This window comes from Cucurbita moschata, unplaced genomic scaffold, assembly GCF_002738365.1.
Source record: "Cucurbita moschata cultivar Rifu unplaced genomic scaffold, Cmos_1.0 Cmo_Scf00002, whole genome shotgun sequence".
Taxonomy (NCBI): domain Eukaryota; kingdom Viridiplantae; phylum Streptophyta; class Magnoliopsida; order Cucurbitales; family Cucurbitaceae; genus Cucurbita; species Cucurbita moschata.
This window is the reverse complement of record NW_019268518.1, coordinates 5604816-5631276: the sequence shown is the minus strand read 5'-3', so window position 1 is coordinate 5631276 and position 26461 is coordinate 5604816. Positions and strand designations below refer to the sequence as shown.

Below are 26461 nucleotides of genomic sequence, written 5' to 3'. Positions count from 1 at the left end.
TAGGAGAGGTGGTGGGTGGAAAACAGACTTTTTAACCACCAAGAACCCCCTGATTTAAAAAAATAAAATAAAATAAATAAATAAATAAAAATAAAAATTTAAAAAAAAAAAAACCCATTTCTAAGAGATTCACGTTTGAATCAACAATCAACTTCCAAAAACAAAAAACAAATTTTTAAATTTTCCAAAATTGATTTGATTTAAAAAGAAACGAAAAGTAGAAAACAAATAATTAACCTAAAGGTAAAGGGAGATAAATTAATTTACCATTGGACCCTAAGTTTCTAAATCTTAGTTTACCTCTACTTTTAGAGTTGATTATTTAATGTGTATTTTCTAAAATTTACCCAACAAATCATTTGTTTCTTTAATAAATGGTAGAAGTATAACAAAGAAATGGGGGAGAAACAAGCATCAGATATCAAATGAAATCATAAAATGAAATGAAATCATCAGATGTAAAACAAATCAATTTTGGAAACATAAAATGGGGGAGAAACAAGCATCAGATATCGCCTAGATGTGAAACATAAAATGAAATCAAATAACAAAAGTAATATCAAAATTCTTAACGTTCCAAGGAATAAAATCAAAATTCTCAAATAAAAAAATTATGGTTATGACTAGAAATCCAGGAAAGTAGGGTTAAAATTCTTCAGATCGTTAGTGGAAAGGAGTAAAATGGTCAAGACTCAAGAAATCCAGAACAAAACAACCAAGCACGAAGTTAACAAGCATTGCAGCAGCCAAGTGAAAAACAACTAAATAATTCTAGAGAAAATAAGAGGTCATTCCATAAATCAAAATTGTCATCGCAGAAGGAGAATCAATCAAATTTTCTCAAACAAAAACAAACGCTAATATCTTCTTAGATGATTCCAATCTTGTTTGCAACATCCAAAGCATCGTAATCGGGAGTCAGCCTAACATACGCCTTCTTGGTTCCATCAGGCCTGCAATTATTATATAAAACACAGTCATCAAGGTGTAACACAACTTCAATATAAATTACAGTTATACGATCATCATCATCAAAGTGTTTAATTTTATTCATAAGGTGACTCGCAAACATATGGTGATAAAATGAGACTGCCTAATCAGCTTATTATCAACAAGACAGCCCAACTCAATATTCTAAGAAGAAACTATGGGAATGCTTGAATAAGATTACCTGATCAACGTGTTCACTTTCTTGGTCTGGATGTCATACATCTTCTTCACGGCATCCTTGATCTTCTTCTTATCAGCACGAATGTCCACAATGAAAACCAAAGTATTGTTGTCTTCGATCTTCTTCATTGCAGACTCAGTAGTCAAAGGATATTTAAGAATCTGATACTGGTCCAACTTGTTCCTTGGAGTAGCACTAATACGTGGATACTTGGGATTTCTATCCTTCTTCAATGTCTTCGGCCGGTGAAATGTGACAGATGTCCTGATCTTCTTTGCTTTCTTAAATGTTGGACCTGATTTAACTGCCTTCGCAGCTTTCAAGGCTTGAGCCTTAGGATCGGCCTTCTTGGAGCTGTCAGCTGAGGGAAAAGATAGGTATCTATCAGGCCTGATTTAATCACTTAAAACTAATCACGTATCCGATTTCTTAGGTGGGCGTTCTTGATTTCAACCGTAGATGCATGTGGTAAAGATGTTTGTTACCCAATGGAACCACATATAAATGACTGATTATCATTATCATGCACCCCAATCTCTTATTATGATAGAAAAAAATCCAATTCAACTTGATTAGGCCAAGTTCCACCATGCATGCGTACTATTCTATTAATGAGTAACAGTTTTAAAAAACAATCCTATTTCAGAAGGAAAAAAATTTCAGATCAAAGACATAAATTTCTGGAGAAACGCAGGCAAAATGTATCAAATAATGAAGAAAAGATAAGGAAACACGGCCATGTTCGATAACCAATGGGTTTTTGGTTTTGAAAAATTATGCTTAAGTTTTTGTCAAACTGGACCTAGGATATTCAAAAAAAGAGCAGGTTATCCACTCATTTGATAGTATCAATTTGATATTAATTTCATTAAACCGAGTAATTTATTAAATAAAACTTACTTCAGCAAAGTCATAGCGCATCCATTTCATAAAAATAATATAATTAATTTAGTCCATAAAACTCAATATCTCACAAACCTACCACTTGATAACTAGAACACCTATCTTCTACAAATTTTATTAGACTTAATAACATAGTTAATAAAAATGATAAAACTATTAATAAACTTCAAATCGCCATTTTGCGATTTTGGCCCTACACAATCTGTTTGGAATAATGAGCTAACCAGACCAGAAAAGAAAACAGGCGAGACTATGAGAATCAAGCAAACCTTTTGTTTGAAGTCAGTAACCCGCTGACTAAAGTCTAAACAGATTACTCAGATCTTGTTATTTTGTTCTTACGATAATATCTGGTTAATATCGAACGGCGGTCATGAGAAATGAAATTAGACGGAAAAGAATGTGTAGCAGATATCCAACTCTAAATACACAATGTTATAAACAGAGCCACCGATAACTGTTTGAGAGAGAAATCGATAACTTACCTTTTGGAGCCATTGCAGAATCCTCTACCTAATCACTACTCCAACCTATTGAGAATAGAAACGACGGAAATATATATCAAGGATTGCAGAAAACTCTCAACAAATTAACAAGAGAAATACTAACGAAATCTTAGACTATGCATACGAATCCAAGTAATGGCAGCATATACAAACTCAAAAACACTAAGAACGAACAATCAGCTATCGATATTTTAGGAGGAAGTGAAGCAGATAAAAGGTCCTTACCCAGACGAACAGCTGCTATCTGGAAGGCTAGGTTTCCGCAGTTGCGAAGACGAAGCGGCTTATATATTAGGGTTTTGTAGAAACATATATATACTTGCGGAAAATAATTTAAGATTAAATCTCATTTTTGCCCTCGAAAAATAGTATTATTACATTAAAAAAATATATAATAACTTTCCTTCCACAAATTTTTAAAATATATTTTATGCATTTTCTTTCAATAAAATTATTTAGTTAAAGTTCCCGTTTTGAAATAAAATTTGACCCTCACTTTCAATCAGAGGTTCGAAAATAGTCGATTTTAAAATATATTGCGGAAATGAATGTCGAACCCAGGCATGGATTTATAGAGTAGATTAGGGATAACCCTGAAATTTGCTAACGTCGGTTTTAGCATTACGGAAATTTTAAAAACGAAATAGCAAATTTGAGGGTTTTAGTTAAACCGAGTCATGTTTCGACTATTACCGTCTTCATTACCATGTTCTTGAAAAAATCTATAATTAGTCGGTTTTTGTAGTAAATTCGACTAGTTTATGTTTACAAAATAAATTTTTAAAAAACTTTGAAATTAATAATGATTGGTTTTAATATTTATTAAAAGTATGAATTAAATTTAAACTAAAATGGTATTTAAAGGCCCACCCAATTTTGGGCTTTGCTCAAGGTGCCAGGCCCATATTGGCCCATTACACCTGTGTCTGGCCCAGTTGGTCCAGTTTTCCTCTTCCCTCCCGGAGACTTTTATATATATATATATATATATTTTAAACGACTATCTCGTGGATCATGAGAGTTCAAAACTTAAAACCGTGTGGTACATATTCAATTCAAAAGAACATTAGTTAGATTGGGTCGAACTTACCTAATAAAATTTGTTGCTTAACAAGAATTAATCGTCATTTACTTTTAGACTATCGGATGGAAATGACACGTTGTTAATATTTGTGAGCTCTATGTCTATTGACATAGACAAAATTTACCAGCATAATTGTATACATTATTTTAATGACAAATTTAAGTGTATACGTATGCTTCAATTAATGAAAAATATTATTTGAATATATAATTGGCAAAAGACACGTCCCAATAATTTTATTTGGTTGGTTTCATAGTTTTAGAATTACCAATTATATCCCTAATTATGCATTTTGCTGAAGTCAAAAAGTGAAATTCGATCATGCACTTATTTTTATTTTAAGGGTGTTAATCTGGCTCGATAACGCCCGTAATTCATACTATATACCCCAAACCGTAAAAATAGCTTTTTTCGGTGTGGGTGGGGTTGAATTTTTTTAAAATATAAATTTCGGGTTGACCTAGAGGTTAAATTTCCTTGTCGGGTCAACCAAACTAACCAAACAAATAGGATTACAATTCAACTTTACCATACTTTTAATATTATTATGAAAATTATGAACGTTTGTGAGCGATGGATTATGATTTTATAACAAATTAATTATTAATGTAACGTTTAATAGTTAAATAAATATATATTTTTTCAAATAACTGAAGATTTTGTCGTACGTGTCCACTATATTGGCTTTTGTCCACCTATCCTCTCGCGACACGTGTGTGATTATTCACCTCTAGTTGGTCAAATCCCCGCTCATTAAGCGTCGATCGAACTTTAATTTTGGACCAAGTAAATGATTTGACAACGAAATATCGGCAATTCTCTTTACTTGGGACCCACCACTTATACATTTCCATAGCAATATAATAATAATAATAATAAATATAAATATATTGCAATATTAAAATGGATGATGTAATATAATGACTCGGACTCGACATAAAATTATCATTAAAATAAAGTTAATGATATTAAAAATATAAATTTCAACGACACGTCTTAATTTGCTTCTTTCAAAAACTCGTAATTTTGTTGGTTCGTCGTCGACAAACCCACCAATATTGATCTCGTGTCTACAATGAAACTCAAAATAGGTGAATTTTACCTAAAACATCAAATATATATATATAGGTGAGTCTAATAATATTTGTTTAATCCACCGGGATAGCGTGAGAAAGTTATCTATTTATAACCAAATTAGTCAAATAAATTACAAGAATATGAAAATAATAATAAATAGAAACAATACGGTAATAAAGTCAAATATCTAGATATTTATCTTATAATAAAATATAAAATATGATATACATGATAAACTATAATTTAGTATTAAATATCTTTAACATAGTCGAATCGAACCATACTGTCTTGTATGAACCGAGTATTAAATCGTAGCTTCAACCCACTTGCTCCATAAAGACTATTGGTTTGCACGACGCCGAATAGAGAACAGTAGTAGCACACACATAAATGAGAAGGAAAAACGTCATCAAAATCGACGAACAACTCCCTAAAATCATTTGCAATAGTCCCGATATGCTTCAGCGACTAACGGAGACCTAACGAGATGGAATACTGAAGCTAGTCGACAATCAAATGAAAAATGACTAAAGACCAACCGAGAAAATTGATCATGGATAATTTTGAAGCCAAATTTGGTCGTTTTAAAGGCACTATACTCCCAAGTTTAAACGAGCTAGATGCAGTAAAAACTAAATTTATAATGAAATACTTTTTTTTTCATATATATATTTTAAGAAAAAAGTTAAAATAACATAATTAGGGACAAAAATAGGGCCGGGTAAAATCCAAGATGCATTCTTCACCACGCATCTCCCATTTCTGAATGTGGACGCTTTGTCGTCCCATTACACCAAAAGCCTTAATTCCGGGCCGCACATTTATTTTAATTAATAATTTTAAAAATACGACTTTATTTTATTTCTTTGACAATTAAAACAATAACTTAAAAAAATAGTATATTCAAAACTTCCCTCTTATGAATTATTATATAATATTTCAGAATTTCCCTCTCATTAATCTATCTTATTAAAATATTATATATATATATATATGTAATAAATCAGTAATTTTTTCAATAAATAATGCAATAAGTTAATCAATAAAATAATAATAACGTGCTAAAATTTTATATTTTAATCAGATATTCACATTTATTTTATTTATATTTTTCTTATTTAATTAACGCTTAAATGTATATTCGAACTTTAAAACTATATTTAAATTGAATATTTGTTGTTTAATTTATAAAAAATTCAAAGGTAGACGATGATATGTAAATATTTTAATTAATTAATTTTTTAATTATACCAATAATAATTTTTAATATAACCAGATAAAGGAAATGGCTGCCATAATAGAATATTATTACAGAATCAATGAATAAATTAAAATGAAGTTGAAATTGAATTAGATTAATATTAATATTAAGTTGAAATTAAACTGAAATTAAAATTAGGTTGAAATTTAATTAATATTAGAAGTAAGTTGAAATTAAACTAATTTAATAAATATATAACCAAGGAGAGTTTTTATTTGTACTAAAAAAAGAAAAGAATCAGTATTTATTTATGTGGTGACAGGTGATAAATAGGGAGAGGTTCTCTCATCCGACGGACGAGGCCGAATAACAGTCAACAATTTCAGCAGTGAATTGCAAAATTTTCCCGGGAAAGTAATTTGATTCCGGCAAGAAAGTTTCTTCAATTCTACACCTGCTCCGATTACGTCTCCATTCATTGAATCAATGGGGGAGCTCTAGTTTTTCCTCTCCCAACTGATTGAGATTCATCGGAGCCTGAACAATTCCTTGCTCTGGTTTTGCGCATGGAGATTAGCTACGCATCACCTAGCGCGTCTAGTCTTGCTTCCTCTAATTCTGCCCTTTCATCCATGCCTTCCTCCACCCGACCGGTCAAGGTCATTCCCTTGCAGCATCCTAGTACGACGTCGTCGTCCTCGCCGGCCGGTGGTTATTCCGCTGGCGTTCTGGTGAAGAAATGGACGGGGAAGGTTAAGCAGATGACTTGGATTAACTGGATGGAGCTTCTGCTACCGTGCTCGCGGTGGATTAGAACGTATAAATGGCGGGAGTATTTACAGAGCGATCTCTTGTCCGGGATTACCATTGGTATCATGCTCGTCCCGCAGGTGCGATTTTTAGTTCAATCTATCAAGCATGAAGATATTAATAACTGTGTTACCTTTTCCTGACATCAACTGTCACATTGATATGATCCAACTCTTTAAGTTCTTGCTTGACACTTAAAAGCTGCATTTCATCAATTTTGGCATTATATTATAGTGTAACCGATAATTGTTAAGAGTGAACAATGAACATTATGAACTGTACAAGTTAAAACTAAGCTAGCTGATTGAGTTGTTGAAATAAGAATAATTTATATGCTGTTCCAATTAGAAAGATCAAATTTCTATCATTATAAATGTAAGTATTCTTATCCGATATCAAGGTTCTCTTGGAGATTTTGGCCTGTTTAAGACTCTAAGTTAGTTACATCTTTCACAATATCCGACTGTTAGTCACTGTCCTGACTCCTGATTGCTTGTTCTTATTTACCAGGCAATGTCTTATGCGAAATTAGCCGGGCTTCAACCAATATATGGACTTTGTAAGAAAATCACTCTTAATTGCAATAAACTTACGTTTTTATGCTCAGAAATCTGAAGGCCTCTTTGTTTTAAATTTCCTTTTTCATCTAACTCTGTAATTCTTATTGCATGGCAGATTCTGGTTTTCTCCCTTTGTTCGTCTATGCATTTTTTGGTTCTTCTCGTCAGCTTGCTGTTGGTCCAGTAGCATTGGTTTCTCTCCTGGTTTCTAATGTCTTGGGTGGAATTGTCAATTCATCTGAGGAACTATACACTGAACTTGCGATATTATTGGCACTCATGGTTGGAGTATTGGAATGTGTGATGGGGCTCTTGAGGTAGGTATCCTTATCATTTCATATTCATATCTCATTTTTTTAGAGGTCTTTAACAATCTAGATGGTTGAAACATGCTGATTTTTATATAAGTAATCATCTATTACATTAATATTTTGTTTTGCAACGTTTTATAGCACTTCTTAAATTGAACATAGAGCATAATAGTTGTTTTTTTAAAATCCTGTTTGTGGCTGTGTTATACAACTAAAGCATTACTTTTGGAGAATGAATATTTCACTTCTATGACAGCTAGTACCTTTAACCAACACTAATCTAATGGAGAATACTTTTGTAGACTTGGTTATGAAGGAAATTAATCTTCTACGAGTGTTTTAATTTTATTTTACCTGATTATATACTCTATTTGTTGCCTTATATCAGGCTTGGGTGGCTTATTCGCTTTATCAGTCACTCTGTAATCTCTGGCTTTACTACAGCTTCTGCCGTTGTGATTGGATTATCCCAAGTGAAATACTTTCTGGGGTATGATGTATCAAGAAGTAGCAAAATTGTGCCTCTAATTGAGAGCATAATAGCTGGAGCAGACGGGGTACGTATTGTAGGCACTGTATTAAATATCCTTGTGGCATGGTAAACTGGGTTTTGATTCAGTACTCAGTTCATCTTGCTATCAACAATCAAGCTACAAATGATTTCTTCCCACATTGTTGGTATAATGTATCTAAATAGTTAACTTAACTAGGTATGGGTTTCTCAACCAAAGTCAAAGATGCCAATTTCCATGCAGGATAAAACTAGGTTTTGTGATTTTTATTAGAGGAGCTTTAGACTAAATAACTTTTCATTCTAAGCCAATTTATAAATACCCAGTCAAACTTCCTACCAAATGGCTCTTGTTGACTCTTTCTCCCTCTCTCTAACTTCCCTAGGACGCACTTTAAATTATTTTGCATCAACTCCTATTTTGGCAATTGATTTGAAGTTCTAATCCTGAAACTCCCTTTGCTTGTTTAACCTTTCTAGTAGCATATTTAGTTTCAAACATCAACTAATTCAACAAAAAGAATGAGGGAAATTAAGTAGATAAAGTATCTTTGCATGATTTTTTGTTACCGGATTTGCACATTATTCAGTTTTTTTTTTTTTTAAATTTTACCAGCTAATATAGTTATTTATTTATAGTTCTTGTGGGCACCTTTCATAATGGGATCAGTTATCCTTGCAGTACTTCAAATCATGAAGCATCTGGTATGGATCTTATCTACTTATTAAGTATTAAACTATCATTAGATTCTTTTTATGATTTTAGCATTCGTGATTAGGGAAAAACAAGGAAGCACTTACGGTTTCTCAGAGTTGCTGGTCCCCTTACAGCAGTTGTTATGGGTACAACATTGGCGAAAGTATTGAATCTGCCATCCATTTCATTGGTAAGCATTGATAATAAAAAATTAGAATTCTTTCTAGATATATTAGTTACTTTATACAGATTCAACCAAGTTTCATGCAAATGATCTTTCTAATAATATGCTTTAAACCACTTTGTGGCTCTTTTTTTGCGTCTGTCTTTGTTTTCTTTCACGATTTTCAATGAAAATTTGGTTTCTCATCAAGAAAATTTCTTTAAACCAAGATCTTTTTAAATTTCTTTGTGATGCTCCATAAACTAAAATTTAGCTATGATGTTTGTTAATTATGAACAAGGCACAAATGGTGACCTTGGTAGTTTAAGTGAATACACACTTTTGATTTTCATACCAACGTTATGCCATCGGGCTCTTTATCTGGCCATAAGAACATATAACTGTTAACCCTCGACGTATTTGTTAGTTTTATAGTTGTTTTTCTCTTTCTTTTTAAATGGATTAGAAACTTAATATGAATACGTTTATAATGAGCCGGAAATGCTTATCAAAGAAGTGGTACTTGTTTAGGTTGGAGACATTCCCCAAGGCCTTCCGAAGTTTTCTGTTCCTAAAAGTTTTGAGCATGTGAAGTCGTTGATTCCAACTGCCTTTCTGATCACAGGAGTAGCTATATTGGTAGGAGAAGTTATTCATATCCTCTATTTTTGCTGCATGAAGTCATGCTTAATGCTTAGTGGTGTTTTTTGGACTTTTTTTTTTTTCTTTTCTTTTTGTACTCAGGAATCTGTTGGGATTGCGAAAGCATTAGCAGCCAAGAACGGGTACGAGTTAGATTCAAATCAGGAGGTATGCTGCTTTTGTCCTTTGAAAATTATTAGAGAAGTTTTACACCTCTTAAGACTGAATGCTTCACCATGATAAAAGTGAATTCTGGTTTATATTATTTTATTGAACAGTTATTTGGTCTTGGAGTATCCAATGTTGTTGGCTCGTTCTTTTCAGCATATCCCACAACAGGTAGTAACTTTAATGTTTAATATTATTCAGTTGCTAATCATTGACTCATTAGAAGTCTTTAGTAATTTGAATTTCTTTGTTTAGTGAATCGTTAGTGTAACTAATTTTTTCCATTGTTTTTGTAGGTTCTTTCTCAAGATCAGCTGTGAACCACGAAAGTGGAGCAAAAACTAGCTTATCTCAGATTGTTACAGGAATCGTTATGGGCGGTGCCCTTCTTTTCTTGACTCCATTGTTTGAGCACATACCTCAGGTTTATCTCCATTATCCACACATATAAAAGACATCAACACAACCAGGGCGATAGCTTGTACTTGGACCATATGATTGTTCATTCCATTGCATTCCCATTTCTTGTCACAAAATGAGCCGAAATACTAATGCTGCAATCATTGTTTATTACGTGGAATAGGAGCTAAAAAGAAAATGTGATTATTTTATACTGAACTCTTTTTAATCTTTGAAGCTCAAACTTTTAGGTTGGAATTGACTTTAACATTTAAATTATTTCCTATTACTCTCTTTCGTATACCATTTTGGACTTGGGCTAAAATTCACTGATTGTTGTTTTTGAAGTAGTTTGAGATTCCAATTCTATTTGTGCCATAAACTAGAAAAGGCTAGAGATGTTAGGTTAGACTAAATTCAAGCATTTTTTAATTAGAGATGCTAACTTCGCTAATTTCTTTTCTTTTATCTCAGTGTGCTTTGGCCGCCATTGTGATTTCCGCTGTAATAACTTTGGTAAGCATTGATCTAGTAAATTCTTTTTCTTGGTTAGATGTTCTGATTATATTAACAATTGATGACTAAATGTATTTCTTATCTAATGAATAAGCTAATTCATGAATAGAGCACACGATCATGATTATTCATGTTTGTTACTACAATTATATTGAGTGATATTTCTTATTTACCAATATGTTGTGTAAGTTGATTGATTTTGCTCAAGAAAAGGAACTAGGAACAAACTATTAAGTTTTGTGGTTAGTTCTTAATATAATTTGACTGACAACTTCTGTGTGAAATTCCATATCCGTTGATTGCAAAAAATCATCTTTCCTGGTTTATTTAAATAGGAAATTCAAGGACGAATTGATAAACTAGAATTATCATTCGATGCGCCAGCGAACATTTTCATGGTGATACGATAATAAAGGGAACAAATTTCCCGGCTTGTTTCAATGAGATTATCAGTTTAGGGGACTTTTCGTTTCTTCTCATGATTGTAGATGAAAGTGCATTTAGAGTTGTCGTGAACAACTATAAGTCACCTTACTTCGCATATTATTGTTTCAGGTGGATTACGACGAGGCTATTTTTTTGTGGCGTATAAATAAGAAAGATTTTCTTCTTTGGGTGATTACTGCCATTACTACGTTGTTCCTTGGTATTGAGATTGGTGTCTTAATTGGGGTACGTACTTAAAATCTGACATGATACAGTAGTTTTATTTCGATAATTGTTTGCTGATTTTTTGGTGTGTTTAAATTTATAATGGAAACCGTTTTTTCTTTGGCTTTCAGCTCGAACAAATTCATGGTTTTGATCTTTAGAGTTCAGAAGTAGGATACATCTTGGCCTTATATTGATAAAAAAAGGAACTTACATTAGAAAAAAAGGAGTCGTCGAACCCAACGAATCCTCTAGAGTCTGTTAAACATCAATAATCCTCCTCTTCTTCACATCTCTTAGAGTTGGTTTCTGCTCCTTCATGTTCTGAATGATAATTGGGACGCTCTTCTTCTTTATTGAATGTTTTGATCTCGCTAGAACTTCTCGTTGGTGCTCAGTGCCCACTTTCCAGCTTATTTAAACACTATTCTTCAAGTGTTATACACATAAATTGGGATGCTTTTATTCATTCTTACTAATTGGTTTTGTCATATTCTTTACTTTTCCTCTTTGTTCTTTTCACTCTTTTGAGAGTTTGTATCCCTGAACACTTTTGTTTCTTTTCATTTATCAATGAGAAGTTTGTATGTTGTTCAAAATCTACATCATATCATAATAGAAAGAAAAAAAAACACCGCTATAATTAGTTTAAGTAACGACACCTTTTTGCTCGTAATCTACCATTTAGATTTATATTAACCTTTTCTTTTAACGTTAGTGTTAGAACTCACTGTGTAGAATGTAGAAGTAGAAGCTTACGTATTAGGCCATCTAAAATTAAAGTATGCTTTTAAATATGTTTCCGTCAACATTGTCCAACTCTTCGACTGCCTATTTCCAAATAATACCACTAGAAGCTAGCGGTTTAATGTGAATTTCTTACTGTAGGTGGGTGTTTCACTGGCCTTTGTCATTCACGAATCTGCAAATCCACATATGGGTAAGTGGTTCAATTTCTAATTCTTATATGTGAAACCTGGCATGCTGTGTGCCACATTTAAGTCTTGCCTCTTTTGAAATCAGCGTTGTGTGATTGATTTGTACATCTTGTCGAGGTGGACGGTGAATTTCCATCTAAGCACAAACTATAAATTCTGTAGTAGTTATGCTTTCTATTTTCAAACCAATCAAATCAATTAGTGGAAACTTCTAAACTCAATTAGAGGAAACTTCTAAACTGCTAGCAAATATTATCCTCTTTAGATTTTTTCTTTCGAACTTCTTCTCAAGGTTTTTAAAACGCGTCAGCCAGCGGTGGACTTGAGCTGTTACAGTGCGTGTTTTTTTAATTACTTCATACTTATTCCTTGACCCTCAGCCTATTTATTTTTGAGGATATCCTCAAAGGAACAAAAGCTCGTAATTGATCAATAAAAATAAATCATTGTTTACTTTAAATATTTTGAAGTATCCTGATGAAAGCAGAGAATTGGAAATGTTGAAGAAAAAGAAAACACATTAAAATCTTCCATGTAATTCAAAGAACTTGGAAACCTCCCTCCCTAGGTTTCTTTGTTCTAAATCATTCTATTTGTAGTCACTTTCTTAGCAAGTGACTAATATCCGTCTAAAACAATGGTATCATATCCTCATAATTCAATGTTAATTCTTTGATTTGTTCCTTTTACAGCTGTATTGGGGCGTCTTCCTGGCACAACTGTGTACAGAAATATTCAACAGTATCCTGAGGCATATACTTACAATGGAATTGTGATTGTTCGGATTGATGCACCAATTTATTTTGCAAACACGAGTTACATCAGTGACAGGTGCCTTCTCCTACTCATGGTCTTCTTAGTTTTTGGCGTACTCGTCCTCTCATTCACATTGAAAACAATAACTTGCTTTTTTACCCTTTAATTTTCCCAAGTAAACAAACGCAATGAAAGGATTTTTTTTTTCACAGGCTACGTGAATATGAAGTTGAAGTGGACCGATCTACTGGCCGTGGGCCAGATGTTGAAAGAGTCTATTTCGTGGTTATAGAGATGGCACGTAAGTTAATTCACCCTTACACTCATAAAATACATATAATTAAAACTAGTCTTCCTTGTTTTTGTTTTTATGCTTTTGATGGTAATGCTCTGTGAGGAATCACGATTCTCTACAATGGTATGAGATTGTCCACTTTGAGCATAAGCTTTCATGTCTTTACTTTGAACTTCCCCAAAAGGCCTTATCTTAATGGTGATGTATTCCTTACTTATAAATCCATAATCATTCCTTAAATTAGCCAATGTGGAACTCACTCCCAACAATCCTGCTCCTCCTAGTATCTAGTTGAATTTATAAACTACGTTTGGGAAGGACGAGATTGTGGCCAAAAACACTCCCACTCAAAATCATGTTTAAAAGTGATTTTTAAGTGCTTTTGAAGTAACTAGCACTTGAAATATTAGGTGAGAAAATCCTTATAAATTGCTTTTGGCTGCTTGTTAAGGAAGCACTTAAAAACACTTTCAAAAAGCATCAAAACAATTTAACATTAAGCACTTTTTACTAAATTGCTTATAATCAACATATTTATTGACCCCTTTAGTCTAAATTATTAATCTTTGTGTTCATTTTTCCAATGTGTTCTCTACCTTCCCAGCTGTTACTTACATAGATTCAAGTGCTGTCCAGACTCTAAAAGATTTGTATCAAGAGTACAAACTACGTGATATTCAGGTAAGTTATAACTTCTTTACTCGTACGACAAATAATCACTGAAGATTTCTTCATAACCATTTGGTTTATACATAGATTGCCATTTCCAATCCAAATCGAGATGTTCTACTTACATTTTCAAGATCTGGCGTTGTTGAGCTTATCGGGAAGGAGTGGTTTTTTGTTAGAGTTCATGATGCAGTCCAAGTTTGTCTTCAGCATGTGGAGAGCCTAAAGGAAACAACCAAGAGACCAGTTTCTTCTCCAAATGATGCATCGACCTATATCCAAAGGTTAGTGAAGTCTAGAAATGAGGATTTATCAGTGAGCCAATTAGAGTCAGGCTTCCAAAAGCTTCCAAGTTCTAATGAAATTGACCCTCAATTGGAACCATTACTGTCCCGAAATCCTTGAAAATGATTTGGTCCTTAGTAATTTTTTATTCGCATACGTAGGATGTCGATTATTTTGTAAAGCCGTGCATATGTATGCTTTTATTGTCCCAATTTACTTTGTGTATGTAAATCGATTTGTGGTTGTGATATTGAGAGAAAAATTAGTCTATTTTGTAAAGGTTTCCAGATGAATTCGGGTTGATTATGAATTCAGTTTGATGTATGCTACGAACAGCCAGAAAGTGGATGTGGTTTGATATTATGAATGCTAATGCAATTGGGTTTTTAATTTGATCACCGGTTGTAGGCTGTAGTTTTTGTCTGTGGAAGTAGTAAAGGTACGTCCAAAGGTATTTGAATGGATCGAGATCAGGTCAATTATCTTGAAAATATGAAATTGTGCTTAAGAAGACTTTAAAGAATTGATATTTAAGCGTTTTTTACTTGGAACAATCTTACATTAGGTGACCTCTTGGAACGCAAATTTTCAACACATGAAAGCAGTTCAAGACAAGTAAGATACTCGGTCACATCGCGTTGGATGTAGAGAAATGTTGGGTTTACCAAATGTTGTATGTAAATTCCTCACGTGAGATGTTACAAATACCTTAATAATACGATTTCTATTTTTTTTTTTTTTTTTGTACGTTAGTTTTCTGAATGATATCTCATTTAATTTATGCCAATGAATAATAGGTATCCCCACCCCGGTAGAATTAGTGAGTTGTGTAATAGGTGACCATTTTGCGCGGTTCGAAAGGAGCTTGAGTTAGTTGCCGATGCCCGAGTGCCTCTTGACCCCTATCCAAATTTTGGGCCAATTCCCTCTTCCTACAATCAAAAAATGAGATTCTGCTTCACCATTACCAAACTAATACCTATTTTGTTTAGTTTTGTTAGTTTATCAGGATATCCCATTTCATTTTACTACATTTTATTTCAAAACGTCTATGAATTATAAATTATTTGTGTGGTCACTCGTATTAATGAAAAAGTCAACACATAGGTTTATAGAAAGAAAAAAAACAAAAACAAAATACCAAATAAGAAATATTTTACCAATTGAAAATTAGTTAATTATACTATAAAACTTTATATTCCATTTTTGGTCATCCTTTCTTAGAGTATCCCGGACATTGAAGTTGATTTAAAGATTTAAAATGGAAATAAATAAGAGTCCAATTATTCAATTATTGAATTTGAATAAGTCAATGAGATAAGTAACTGTCAATTTGTCATTATTTATACCGTTGTTTATGAAATTCAAATAATTTAACTTCTCACCTATAAAGATATTGAAGCATCGCCAACATTATGAATATTCCATATACGTATTAAATTATCTCCAATATTTTCATTTCATAATCATCTTAATTAATAAAGGTTTTAGAACTAATAATAATAAAGTTATTTATTTAATCTTTTTAAATCATAAATTTAATTAGTATAGTGCTATCCATGAATCACGAGGGAGCTGGAAGGTTATTTATTTATTTATTTAATATTATAATTATACACCTTTTTTTAATAACAAAATTAGACAACTGTACAAGATCCAAAGATGCTGTCTTAATTAATTAATTATTTATTTATATATAAATATATTTTGTCTAATGTTGTGGTTATAATTACATTGCCTGTTGGTAGTTCTATCTTTCTAGTTGTAAATTTAAATTTTATTTTAATTTAAATATTTTAAATTATAGTCGTTGATCCGTTTTTTTTTTTACGATAAATTATAATTTTCACATTTTGATGTGATAACGGTTGACAAAATTACCGACATTCCATAAATATTTTAACGACACTAGATCTACAATGTGGTAACTTGAAACATTATGGGTGTTCATATGACTCGACAACTTTGACCAATCTAAACCACCCAACTAATTATAAGACTTGGGTTCCCTTAAATTTTATTTTCCAGTTTTTGTTGGGTTGAATTTTTGAAAAACCAAAATTCGAATTAGTTCATATATTGACATTTTTTGGTCGGGTCAACCCAACTAGCCCGATAATAAAATTACAACCCAACCTTATCTTACTTTTAAGATTATTATGAAAATTAAAAATATTTGACATTTGTAACCGAGGTTAGTAATAAGTTGTGACTTGTAAATATTTGATATTTGAGTCTTATGAGATTTTAGTTATGAGTGTACTATGTATTTTGAAGGATTTTTTTAAAAATAATTAAAAGAAAAAAAAAAGAACGACCTTGACCCATCCTAACTCGAACATATAGTATAAGTTGAGTTTGGTTGTGAAATCTATTTAAGTTGACTCGGTGATAATTTATATATTAAAAAATTAATAACAAATATTTAAAAAGTTCAAAGAGAAGGAATAATTAAAGGAAAAAAAAAAAAAATGGCCCAAATAAGATATAAATTTAAAAGTAATAAAATAAATGAAAGTTGAAATGAAGTCGATTACAGAGGATTATATCCAAATAAAGCCCGCGCCTCCTTTCTCTATCATTCAGCATAACCGAAACTTTTGAATTATTCCGATTTGACAAAATTACCCTTTCCCTTTACAAAAGCCCACCTATTACACTACTTGCTTCCCTCGCTCCTCCTCCTCCAACAACTCCGCTGCTTGTCTCGCCGTCACCGGCCACTTTTCGCCTTCAACTCTTCTTCTCTCCGATGCTTTTCAATCCCCTGAACTGCGAATTTTGGAGTTTTTAGCGGACTGTTTTTCTTAAGCTATTGCTCAACGGAATCTTACATTTCTTCTCTCTGTAAGTCACTGCCTATTGTTCTTGTTTGAAATTGACGACGAATGATGATTTTGCGTTTAAGTTACTGTTTTCGAAGGTTGATTTGTTATTGGATGAAGAGTATTTGGCGTTGGTACTTTGTTGTTTGAGAAGAAGGAAAGAATCGGAGTGAGAATTTTTTGCTTGGCGCTTGGTTTCCGTAAAATGCGCTGAGTTGATTTCGGAAACTAGGGTTAGTGGGGACAATACAATCTTTTGATGTTCGTTTTGTTTTAGCATAAACCTTTAGTTCGCCCGAAGGCTGGTTGTTCATCCTTTTGACCGAGCTCAGTAGGTTATTAGCTTCTTCTTCTTCCTTTTTTCTTATCTTTTTTTTGCTCTCTCTCTCAATTCCTTCCAAAAACAAAGGTCGTGCAAATTGATTTGTGGATGATGATCGCTGATTGTATGAGATTTGTAGGGTTTCTCGATTGTAATTCTTTTTTTTTTTTTTTTTTCCTTTAATCCTTGCGAAATCTTGTTTGTAGCTTGATCCTGGTGGCTATTTCATTTTAATTCTTACTTATCCTTGCATTTCTACTTCTCTCACATAATTTATGACTGTGTATGATGAATGCTTTGCTTCCCTTAGTTCTTTGTTCCTGTTAAGAATCTTAATCTTTTTCTCTTTGTGCAAGGCTTGGTAGCGAAGAGCAGGAGACGGGTCCATAGACATTCACAGACGAGTGAATCCAGTTTAGATTTCATACATGAAGAAGTTGTTCTTTTTCAGATCTTCAGCACCTAGCAATGGCAGTACCGAAGTTTCTCCATCGAAAACGGAAAAACGAGATTATCTAGAGCATCCATTCGAAGGTGGGTTGAACAATGTTGCTTGAGTTACAAGAGCTTCTCTTCCAAATTCTGAAAGAACGAACCTGGTATTGATGAAATGAATGCAGGTACTGGTCTTAGAAGAAGTCGCTCGCTGTCTGCAGCATCGTTGCTTGACGGTGGGAAGCAGAAGAGTTCCTCTGGGTTAAAAGATGAAAATGGAGCTGCATATAGTAACTTAATTGGCACTTCAGATCAGCAATGTGAACGTTCAAATCGGTAAGCTTTAGGAGTTATCTTTTAAGAACAGGATGAGCATCTGTTGCCTAGTACTCTCCATAAGTTAAAACTGATTAATCTTGCCTGTGATATTTCTAGCCGTCAAGCATCACCATTAAGAAGACAGTGTAGAGAAAAACAATTTGAGATGATTTATAATGATTATGGAGCTGTAACAGAGAGGCCATGTTCTGCTGTGTCGTCTCGAAGCTATTGTGATTCTTCAGGAAATTCTTCCACTTCATCTGGTAATGTCTCGAGCAAAATCTTGGATCGGTATATTGATAATGGAGAGCAACAGGTAGAATCAAGCAAACCCCAAAACTGTATTACTCCCAGAAATTACCCTGGACACGGTAGTCGGAGGCGGCCTCCACGTGGTCGAAGTATAGCACCTACTTCGCCGAAACATGTTATTAATGAAAAGTCAATGAGTCATCCATCTGAAGAATTTCCAAGTTCAAATTATCACCACTTTCCTGCAAAGTATGGTGAAAATGGATTAGGACATGAATCTCCAAGGACCATAGCGAAGAATCTAATCGAGATACTCTCCCAGTCTCATGGGATTCCTAAAACAAGTCCGAAGGGTTTCGACAATAGTGTGCCAATCACTGTAGGCGATATACTCGATAGGTGCGCAAGTGAGGAGTATGATTCCAATGTGGATGTCATACCCCAGAAATTCTATTCAGTTCATGAACCTTCAGAAGCGATTAATAGAAATAAGATGGAGAATTCTGGTTTAGATAGACAGAACTTAATAGATCATAGTGAAGTGTTGAACCTTGTTGAAACCAAAGAGGAAATGGATGGGGAACTCAGGAGGAGAATCAAGGTGGCAAAGGAGAGAGTCATGCTTTTCAGAGAAGAACGAGACCGGGAAAGCTTTCTTCAACAGAGGACCGGAGTTTCGGGTTTGGTTCAGACAATTAGACATCTTTCTGAGGAGAAAATGAGCTTAGCACTTGAGGTTCTAAGTCTTCTAGAGTCCCAAATTATTGAAAGGGCTTCTGCAAAGGAAGAGCTGAGACTGGCAAAGGAAACGTTGGATTCTCAAACTAAGAAACTGGATAGAGAAAAGACTGAATTGCAGTCAGAACTGGAGATAGAGCTCGACAGAAGGTCGAACGACTGGTCGATAAAACTAGAAAAGTACCAGTTGGAAGAACAGAGGCTTCGTGAAAGAGTTCGGGAGCTAGCGGAGCAGAATGTATCTCTACAAAGGGAAGTTTCTCTTATCAATGAGAGGGACACAGAGAATCGAAGCCTAATATCAAATTCGGAGCAAAAAGTTAAGGACTTGACCATAATGATGGATAAATTTCGGGACGAAAACCAAGTTTTGATGCAGAATCTCTCCGACTTGCAAGATAAGTACAAAACTGTTAAAGAAGATAGAGAATCCTTTAAGAGAAATTTTGAGGAGAAGGAAAAAGAATGCAAGGAGTTGTATAAAGCAACAACAAGATTAACGAGAACCTGCTGTGACCAGCAGAAAACAATCGATGGATTGCAGGAAAGGTTTACTCAAGAATTAGGGAAGAACACAGAACTTGAAAAGTTCGATAAGCGAGTCGTAAAATTGCAGATGGAGCAAATAAGGTTAACTGGAGTAGAACTGGGATTAAGAAGGGAATTAGAATCTTGCAGGTTCGAAATTGATTCCCTTCGGCACGAGAATATAAGCATCTTCAATCGCTTAAAGAATAGTGAGAAAGATAATGGTGCCTTAACCATCAAGCTGGATGAGGAAATGTTAGCTCGTGTTGATTGTCTACAACATCAAGGGCTAACATTGTTATACGAAAGCTCCCAGTTATGTGCAGAATTACTTGAATTCATCAAAGAGAAAGTTCATTACCTTTCAGAAAGTATACAGGGGATGGAGGCTGTGAAGAACAATCTTGATGGGCTATACTTCATTGAATCTGAGATAAAAGTTCAAGGATTAAAGCGTGGAACTGAAAGCTTAAAACGGAGTTTATCGATAGTATCTTCGTTGTTGCATAAGAAAACCAATGCAGATGGGTCAATGCATTTAAATTGTGATGCTTCAGAGGTATTTCATTTAAGAATCTGTCTAGATTTGTAAAGTTTGATAAGGGCATGTTATTTATTGTTTTTTTTTTCTCTGTTGCAGCATGTTTTAAACTCCGAGCTCAAAGCCGAACGGTTGCTAACGAGTCTGGTGAAAGAGAAGCTTTACTCTAAGGAGCTGGAAATCGAGCAGCTGCAAGCTGAAATTGCAACGGCAGCTAGAGCAAACCATATTCTTAGATGTGAACTGCAAAATGCACAAGACAACATATCCTGCATTACACACAAGCTAAAGGATCTTGAACTCCAGGTAATTCCAACATTGTAAGTTCTTGATTTAACAATTCATATATAAAGAAAGTATTTCATCGATACAGATTCTGAAAAGGGATAAGAATGTGAACCAGCTACAAAATGACCTTGAAGAATCTACCACAGAATTGGCTATCATTAGGGGAACCGTGCCAAAGATTTCTGAGGAGAGGGATATGATGTGGGATCAAGTGAAACAATACAATGAAGAGAATATGCTACTTAACTCGGAGGTTAATCTATTGAAAAAGAAGATAGAATCCTTGGAGGAAGACATACTTCTCAGGGAAGGTCAGATCACGATTCTTAAAGACTCCATGAGAAACAGATCTTTTGACCTTCTGGGTAATATTGAATCTACAGACGAGTTTCTTGTACGATGAGACAGACCAAGAGAATTGGGTTACGATTAGTTAGATGATCTTGCTGTTCATAGTCATTATTTCAAGGTGCGTTTGAATTTCAAGCTTTGAACTGACAATCTGATATGTTTTTTGCTACTAGCATTAGTGATAGATATATAGATAGAGAATCGTGGATAAGATTCTGACTGTAATTATATTTGGTGTGTAAACCTATCAAATGTTAATAGAAAAGATCAATCAAACAAAATTGAAGGGTAAATCATGGTTAAAACGTTCACCACCATCATATGACTCCAACTTAATCTTTAGTTTCGGTACGACGTTGGATCGATACTCTTAGTACCTGTGTTTCTTCCTTCATTGTGGACTATGGCCAAGCTGGTTTCCTTTTTACCTGTGATTATTTGCTGGACAGTGAAACATATAGAACTCCAAAAAACAGAGGCAGAGGGTAATATTTAGAGTTCGAAAGATTACAAGGAAAAGGGTACAGTGCAAATGAAAAGCACATAGCTGTGTATAAAAAGATTCCCCCCGCACTATATCTTTAATCATTGCAGGGCTTAATGCAGCGGACTTTAGTATTTTGCCATCATTCAGATGATGACCAATTTCCCTCGGATGCTTTTTCATCAAAATAAAGGATGAGAATCAGCTAAATGTGCAAGAATTGTGAAGTTATGGGTCAAAACAAATTTTTGCACATCAACTATCACGTCATGACGTATAATGTAAAAATTCGTCAAAGCCACGAATGAGGTCTAAAAAAAAACTCACCAAATCGATACACGAAATAAGGAGGCATGCTATTTGTATGATCTCACAAAGATGGACGGCTGCCTCCTTTTCATTCTCTTCTCACTCAATTACATCAAACGCTACAGCAGGGCTTGAGAGTTTGTCAAAAGAATTAAAAAGAGTCCATAGTAACAGAAAGGGGTAAAACTAAACAAACATTTTAAACACGTCAAATTACATAATCTTCGACATCAACACTACCCTCGCTTGATCATTGTGGACAGGTTAAGAAATAGAATACATGATTTCAATGTTACATATGTTCACCTCTGTTATCATCCTCACTGTGTCCGTCTCCCCCATGTCTGCAATATAGAAATATGATTTTAGAATAACAGGCCGTACAGAAGTTAATTCAATGGAATTAAAGAAAATGGGAAGCAGTTGAACCCCATTGGGAGTTGGTAAATTTTTTACTACTAGATGGGTGGGGCAGAGTGATGCCCCTTTGTCCCTACCACTCCTTTAAATCAGAGATGAAATAATTTTCTTTTGTCCTAAGAAGGATGAGATTAATGGGGCTAAACGCCCCTTTGAGTTGCAGCCGAACTCCTGTTATTTGCCTCTTCCAAGGAATAGCGAGATCCTCGAAGACAAAGGTAGTGCTAGTGTGTAAATGTCTATATTCCAAGCAGAAGATTTCCTTTTAAGAGGAGCAAACCACCTTGTTTTGGTTTTTAGGTTTAGATGCAATTCCTTGGTAAGAGAACTGGCTAACTTCACTTTTTTTCAATCTGTGTTCGTTCTTGGCGCAGGGATGAAAGATTGTGCAGGTTTGAACTCCCAGGGTTTTAACTTGTAGTTCCTTTCACACCCATTCAGGGCTGTGCCCCCTTTTCCACAGGTTGTGGAAGCTGAAAATCCCTGGTTGGAATCCTGGGGAGTGCTGACACCATCGATGCCATTTAAAGCTTTTCCAACATGTATTTAGCCTAGTTGGTGGGTGTTGTACCAGAATGAAACACTTTGTGGACATGGAGTTTCAAACCTGGACACTGAAGGAAATGACCATATGTTGTAGTGGGTGGGTTTTGGACAGTAATGCATCTAAATGAAAGAGGTAGTTCAATCAAATAAGCAGGTATATATTTTTTTTAAGAAGAAATTTTCTGACGACAAAAAAGTAAAATAAATACACACACAATCAAACAGTCATAATTTTCCAGAAAGAGAAAAGGAAAGCGTAAATATGCACACATACCGCCAGGATGAGGTTAGATTTCTAGCTTTTCGATCCAGTTGCAGGTTTTCCAAAGCAGCAGAGGCTCTGATTACATCCTCAGGAAGCTCATTGCCATCGTATCTCCAACTGTATTCATCTTTTCGATAACCAGACATTGAAGATCCTACCCTCCTATCTGAAAGCTTAAATCATCACATAAACAAATAAGAGGAAGCAGATAACCATATATGAAATAGCTACATGACTTACCAGACGCCTGTGAACCAGCACCAGTTCTGAAATAAAAATATACAACAGTGTTAATGCAAAAAGGAAAGTAGTAAAAATTTGGTAAGGGAAGGAAGCTATATTATTAGTTCAGGCAGGTATTCACCTTCCTACTGGAGGTAAACCCCCTACAACAGATGATGAAGGTCTCCTACTATTTCGGGACTCGTGACTGGACATTGAATCAGATTCTGAAGCGGTTACTCTCCTTCCGGGAACCCTTGTTTGAGATAAGTTCTGATTTTTTGAACAAAAAGATGAAGAAGATAAGTTCCCAAGGCAAACATCTGGCTATCCAGTGCAGAGGGGAAATATACACGTAATGTAGTTGGCAGTAGAAGTTTTTTTTTTGTTTGTATGAAATAATAATATGAAATATATACACCATGAAGATTTCAATTTTGTAATTAAGACATTCAAACGTTTCTGTTAAGATCCAACTAACCTCAAATTTCAAGAATCCCTCAAGAACATCCAAGAGCAACGGTCCACTATCTCCATTTCTGTTAAGATCGTATCCGTTTTTACTACTAAATTCCTTCAATTCAGCTTTCCAAGAATCTTTTTGCTGCAGAATTAAAAGACATTAGAATTCATATTACTTCTTATATCCTTCTTTTTTGGGTCTGATTTCCTCTTTTTTTCTTTTCTTTTTTTCTCGGGGGGGTGTGGGGGTCATTGTAGGACTTGAAACATATGAAGGGACAACGTGCTCGATTACCATATTGCACTCTGGGAGATAAACTTTTAGAGTGTGGTTTAGCTGAGCCCAATCTAAATATTCACATATTAGAGCAGTAAGCAGCCTCCCTGCAATTAAAATTAGATTACTTCAAGTACTGAATCAAACTAAAAAATAATCCAGTTCACCCTTGACCCTTATCGGACCCTACACACGAAAATTTTACATCTTAGATTTGTAACTTCAATTATCTATAAACCAATGGAAGGCACTATAAAAATCCCATTAGCAATTATTGGGGCACATTATATCAAGCTGGACAACATAAATTATTTTGATTTTATAGTATTTGTAGTCGAACCTGATGGTGAAGCATGAAGCTGTTTTGCTCGATCATTGCAACTACCGAGTAATGCAGGTGGCAAGCCTTCGTCTTTCTCAATTACACGATCCTCTTCTTCAATTGCCTCAAATACACTAGCTCTAAGTTCAGCCTGAAGAAAAGAAATGTACGCTGAGATAATTCAAGAACTTCGATTAAATCTTTCTTCAAAACTAGTATATAATAAAGACTCCTACACCAGATCAACGTCGAAGCTGAATATAACTCGAGAATAATAATCGAAGCGTATGAAAAAATGGGAACAAGCTGAAAGACAGAACATTACATCAGGGAACATATAAGAAATTATCTTCTCAATCAGTTCAAGATCCCGTAGCTCTAGAACACCCTAAATTCATTCATAAAATATAGCTGAAAGCTTAGGAGGGTGATCCAATTTTCGAAGTTATTGCATTGCAATTCCAACCAGCTTCACGCTAAAAAAAGAGAAAGACGAAGAATTATTCACTGTCCTCCATCCTACGTCCTTCCAAATCTGAAGGTAGAAACAAAACCCTAGCTTAAACCTATCTCATTCTGTAGTCCTCACCAACCAACAGCACAAGTACCCCCAAATTCCGAGAAATCTAGAACAAATAACACGAGTAGAAGATCTGTAGCGGAAGGAAGAGATGAAAATCTGAACGAAACAACAGCTTAAAATTCAAGAATGCGACGGAAAAAGTAAAGGAATTACACGGATCTTGGCGAGGACGCCCTTCTTCTCGAGAGTCCGAGTGACGAGGGTCTTCAAGTCCATCATTTCTCTCGTATAATCGTCCATCTTCGTCCACTCCTCCTTCGCTGCTCTGCTTCCTCGTTCAATGTGAAGTTTTCCCCGAGCTCTACGTGAAGAAGGCGCGCGAGAACATCAAATAGAGAGCGGTGGGGATGCAATGGGAGCACCAGAGCAGAAATGGAAGATGGAAAATTGAAAGCAAGGCAAAAACTCGTGAAAACGAATCGTGAAATCGTGACCGTCACTTAAACAGGAACTATGGGATCCAATGGACGGTGCAGATTCCTTCACATTCACCGATCATGGGCCACATTACTCTTTCGTCGTTTGGGCTGTGGGCCTCGAGCCCAAGTACTTCACTTGCTTTACCAACCTATTTCTCTTTTTTTTTTTTTTTAGGAAATTGACGAAAATATGAAAATTTTAAAAATTCTATTTCTTATTTTTAAATAAATTCTTGTCAAAATTCCCAAAAATAAAATCTACTTTTTTTTTTTAATTTTAAAACTTTATTTAATTTTTTAAAAATGCGTAAAAAGTATAATAAAAATAAATGATCCATTAGTAAAAATATTTATAATTTACAAAAATAAAATCATTTCAATGAAAAAACCCAACAGTTAAAAAGTAAAAATTATAACTTTTTATTAAATAAATGTATATTTATAATTTAACCCGTAAATGACAAAAATAGGCTGAATGAAAGTAACAAAATAAAAACAACGCAATAAATCAACAGGGCTATAAAAGTATTTTTACTGTAAAAATATTAAATCACCGCAACGTCAAAAGGGTTCTTTTTATATGCCTAGTACAATGGAATAAAGTAAAAAAATTGAGACCGCAAATGACGGATTAAATTACAGAATAAAGCGCTTGTCTTTATTATCGATAATTATTCTGAAATTCCAATAATCTTTAACCAGAAGTTATGTCCATTTTTTAATTATTAATGGAATACCTTTTAAATATATGATTCCACAACGATTTATATAGATTTATTTTAATCTAATTTAATTTTATTGTTTTTGTATATAACTTAATCAATTAAAATATTAGAAGTTTAAGTATACACTTTTAATATACATATTATAACTCAAATAAAATACTATTAATTTATAATTTTGAAAAATCTCTGTTAATATATATATATATATATATATATTGTTAAATTAAAGAATTTACTATTTAGTAAAATCAAATGATTTTATTTTTTTTAATTTAATAAAATAGACTAATTAATAAAAATATACTTCTATTTTGTCTAAAAAAAATATTCTAAAATTTTTAAAAATTTCAATAATACTCATAAATTAAAAAAAAGTATTAATAAAATTTTTAAAAATTAAATAATATTTTTTAAACGTATTTTAAATAATTTTAGAAACTTTAAAAAATTTATAGTATTTTTTTTAGAAGTTTTAAGGTTAGATTCATTCATTTAGCCCCCCCCCCCCCCCCC

The 26461-nt window shown here is 33.8% G+C and overlaps 4 protein-coding genes across 8 annotated transcripts; 2 read left to right on the top strand and 2 right to left on the bottom strand.

Moving 5' to 3' along the window:
- Positions 1–715: 715 nt before the first annotated feature.
- Positions 716–2890, bottom strand: LOC111430563 (60S ribosomal protein L23a-like). The gene is made up of 4 exons (XM_023066841.1): positions 2806–2890; positions 2560–2604; positions 1172–1532; positions 716–953 (listed from the first exon to the last, which is right to left on the bottom strand). The coding sequence occupies exons 2-4, from the start codon at positions 2570–2572 to the stop codon at positions 869–871; spliced, it is 459 nt and encodes a 152-aa protein (XP_022922609.1). The 5' UTR covers positions 2573–2604; positions 2806–2890; the 3' UTR covers positions 716–868.
- Positions 2891–6244: 3354 nt separating this feature from the next.
- LOC111455311 (sulfate transporter 4.1, chloroplastic-like) lies at positions 6245–14701 on the top strand. 3 transcript variants are annotated; one of them, XM_023096933.1, is made up of 17 exons: positions 6245–6832; positions 7263–7311; positions 7428–7629; positions 8012–8180; positions 8774–8839; positions 8914–9021; positions 9526–9633; positions 9739–9804; positions 9915–9975; positions 10101–10228; positions 10678–10719; positions 11275–11391; positions 12259–12310; positions 13001–13139; positions 13277–13389; positions 13424–13449; positions 13632–13937. In XM_023096933.1, exons 1-17 carry the CDS (start codon positions 6509–6511, stop codon positions 13641–13643), a joined length of 1782 nt encoding a protein of 593 aa, XP_022952701.1. In that variant the 5' UTR covers positions 6245–6508; the 3' UTR covers positions 13644–13937. The 3 variants fall into 3 exon arrangements, with proteins under 3 accessions (XP_022952701.1, XP_022952709.1, XP_022952694.1); XM_023096926.1 differs by lacking the exons at positions 13424–13449; positions 13632–13937 and adding exons at positions 13964–14040; positions 14116–14701 and having other exon boundaries at positions 6249–6832; positions 13277–13365; XM_023096941.1 differs by lacking the exons at positions 13424–13449; positions 13632–13937 and having other exon boundaries at positions 13241–13306.
- Positions 14702–16973: 2272 nt separating this feature from the next.
- On the top strand, positions 16974–21219 carry LOC111455297 (interaptin-like). 2 transcript variants are annotated; one of them, XM_023096906.1, is made up of 6 exons: positions 16974–17160; positions 17817–17994; positions 18081–18231; positions 18331–20293; positions 20375–20581; positions 20649–21219. In XM_023096906.1, exons 2-6 carry the CDS (start codon positions 17889–17891, stop codon positions 20964–20966), a joined length of 2745 nt encoding a protein of 914 aa, XP_022952674.1. In that variant the 5' UTR covers positions 16974–17160; positions 17817–17888; the 3' UTR covers positions 20967–21219. The 2 variants fall into 2 exon arrangements, with proteins under 2 accessions (XP_022952674.1, XP_022952682.1); XM_023096914.1 differs by lacking the exon at positions 16974–17160 and adding an exon at positions 17167–17595.
- A 493-nt stretch (positions 21220–21712) lies between these two features.
- LOC111455337 (protein TONNEAU 1b-like) lies at positions 21713–25191 on the bottom strand. Of its 2 annotated transcripts, none has more exons than XM_023096963.1 (8): positions 24958–25191; positions 24240–24372; positions 23918–24006; positions 23642–23764; positions 23303–23433; positions 23179–23204; positions 22948–23104; positions 21713–22051 (listed from the first exon to the last, which is right to left on the bottom strand). In XM_023096963.1, exons 1-8 carry the CDS (start codon positions 25042–25044, stop codon positions 22000–22002), a joined length of 798 nt encoding a protein of 265 aa, XP_022952731.1. In that variant the 5' UTR covers positions 25045–25191; the 3' UTR covers positions 21713–21999. The 2 variants fall into 2 exon arrangements, with proteins under 2 accessions (XP_022952731.1, XP_022952739.1); XM_023096971.1 differs by having other exon boundaries at positions 22948–23092.
- Positions 25192–26461: the final 1270 nt, after the last annotated feature.

Bases quoted from the DNA above. Each gene is read 5' to 3' on its own strand.
- LOC111455311 (XM_023096926.1), top strand. From the start codon at position 6,509: ATGGAGATTAGCTACGCATCACCTAGCGCGTCTAGTCTTGCTTCCTCT. The intron at 7,312-7,427 runs GTAAGAAAATCA...ATTGCATGGCAG, and splicing joins TCAACCAATATATGGACTTT to ATTCTGGTTTTCTCCCTTTG. The intron at 12,311-13,000 runs GTAAGTGGTTCA...TTCCTTTTACAG, and splicing joins ATCTGCAAATCCACATATGG to CTGTATTGGGGCGTCTTCCT.
- LOC111455297 (XM_023096906.1), top strand. From the start codon at position 17,889: ATGAAGAAGTTGTTCTTTTTCAGATCTTCAGCACCTAGCAATGGCAGT. The intron at 18,232-18,330 runs GTAAGCTTTAGG...TGATATTTCTAG, and splicing joins CAATGTGAACGTTCAAATCG to CCGTCAAGCATCACCATTAA. The intron at 20,582-20,648 runs GTAATTCCAACA...TCATCGATACAG, and splicing joins TAAAGGATCTTGAACTCCAG to ATTCTGAAAAGGGATAAGAA.
- LOC111430563 (XM_023066841.1), bottom strand. The intron at 954-1,171 runs GTAATCTTATTC...TAATAATTGCAG, and splicing joins AAAGTGAACACGTTGATCAG to GCCTGATGGAACCAAGAAGG.
- LOC111455337 (XM_023096963.1), bottom strand. From the start codon at position 25,044: ATGGACGATTATACGAGAGAAATGATGGACTTGAAGACCCTCGTCACT. The intron at 24,373-24,957 runs GTAATTCCTTTA...TCTTTTCTTCAG, and splicing joins GCGTCCTCGCCAAGATCCGT to GCTGAACTTAGAGCTAGTGT. The intron at 23,434-23,641 runs GTTAGTTGGATC...TCAAAAAATCAG, and splicing joins AGGGATTCTTGAAATTTGAG to AACTTATCTCAAACAAGGGT.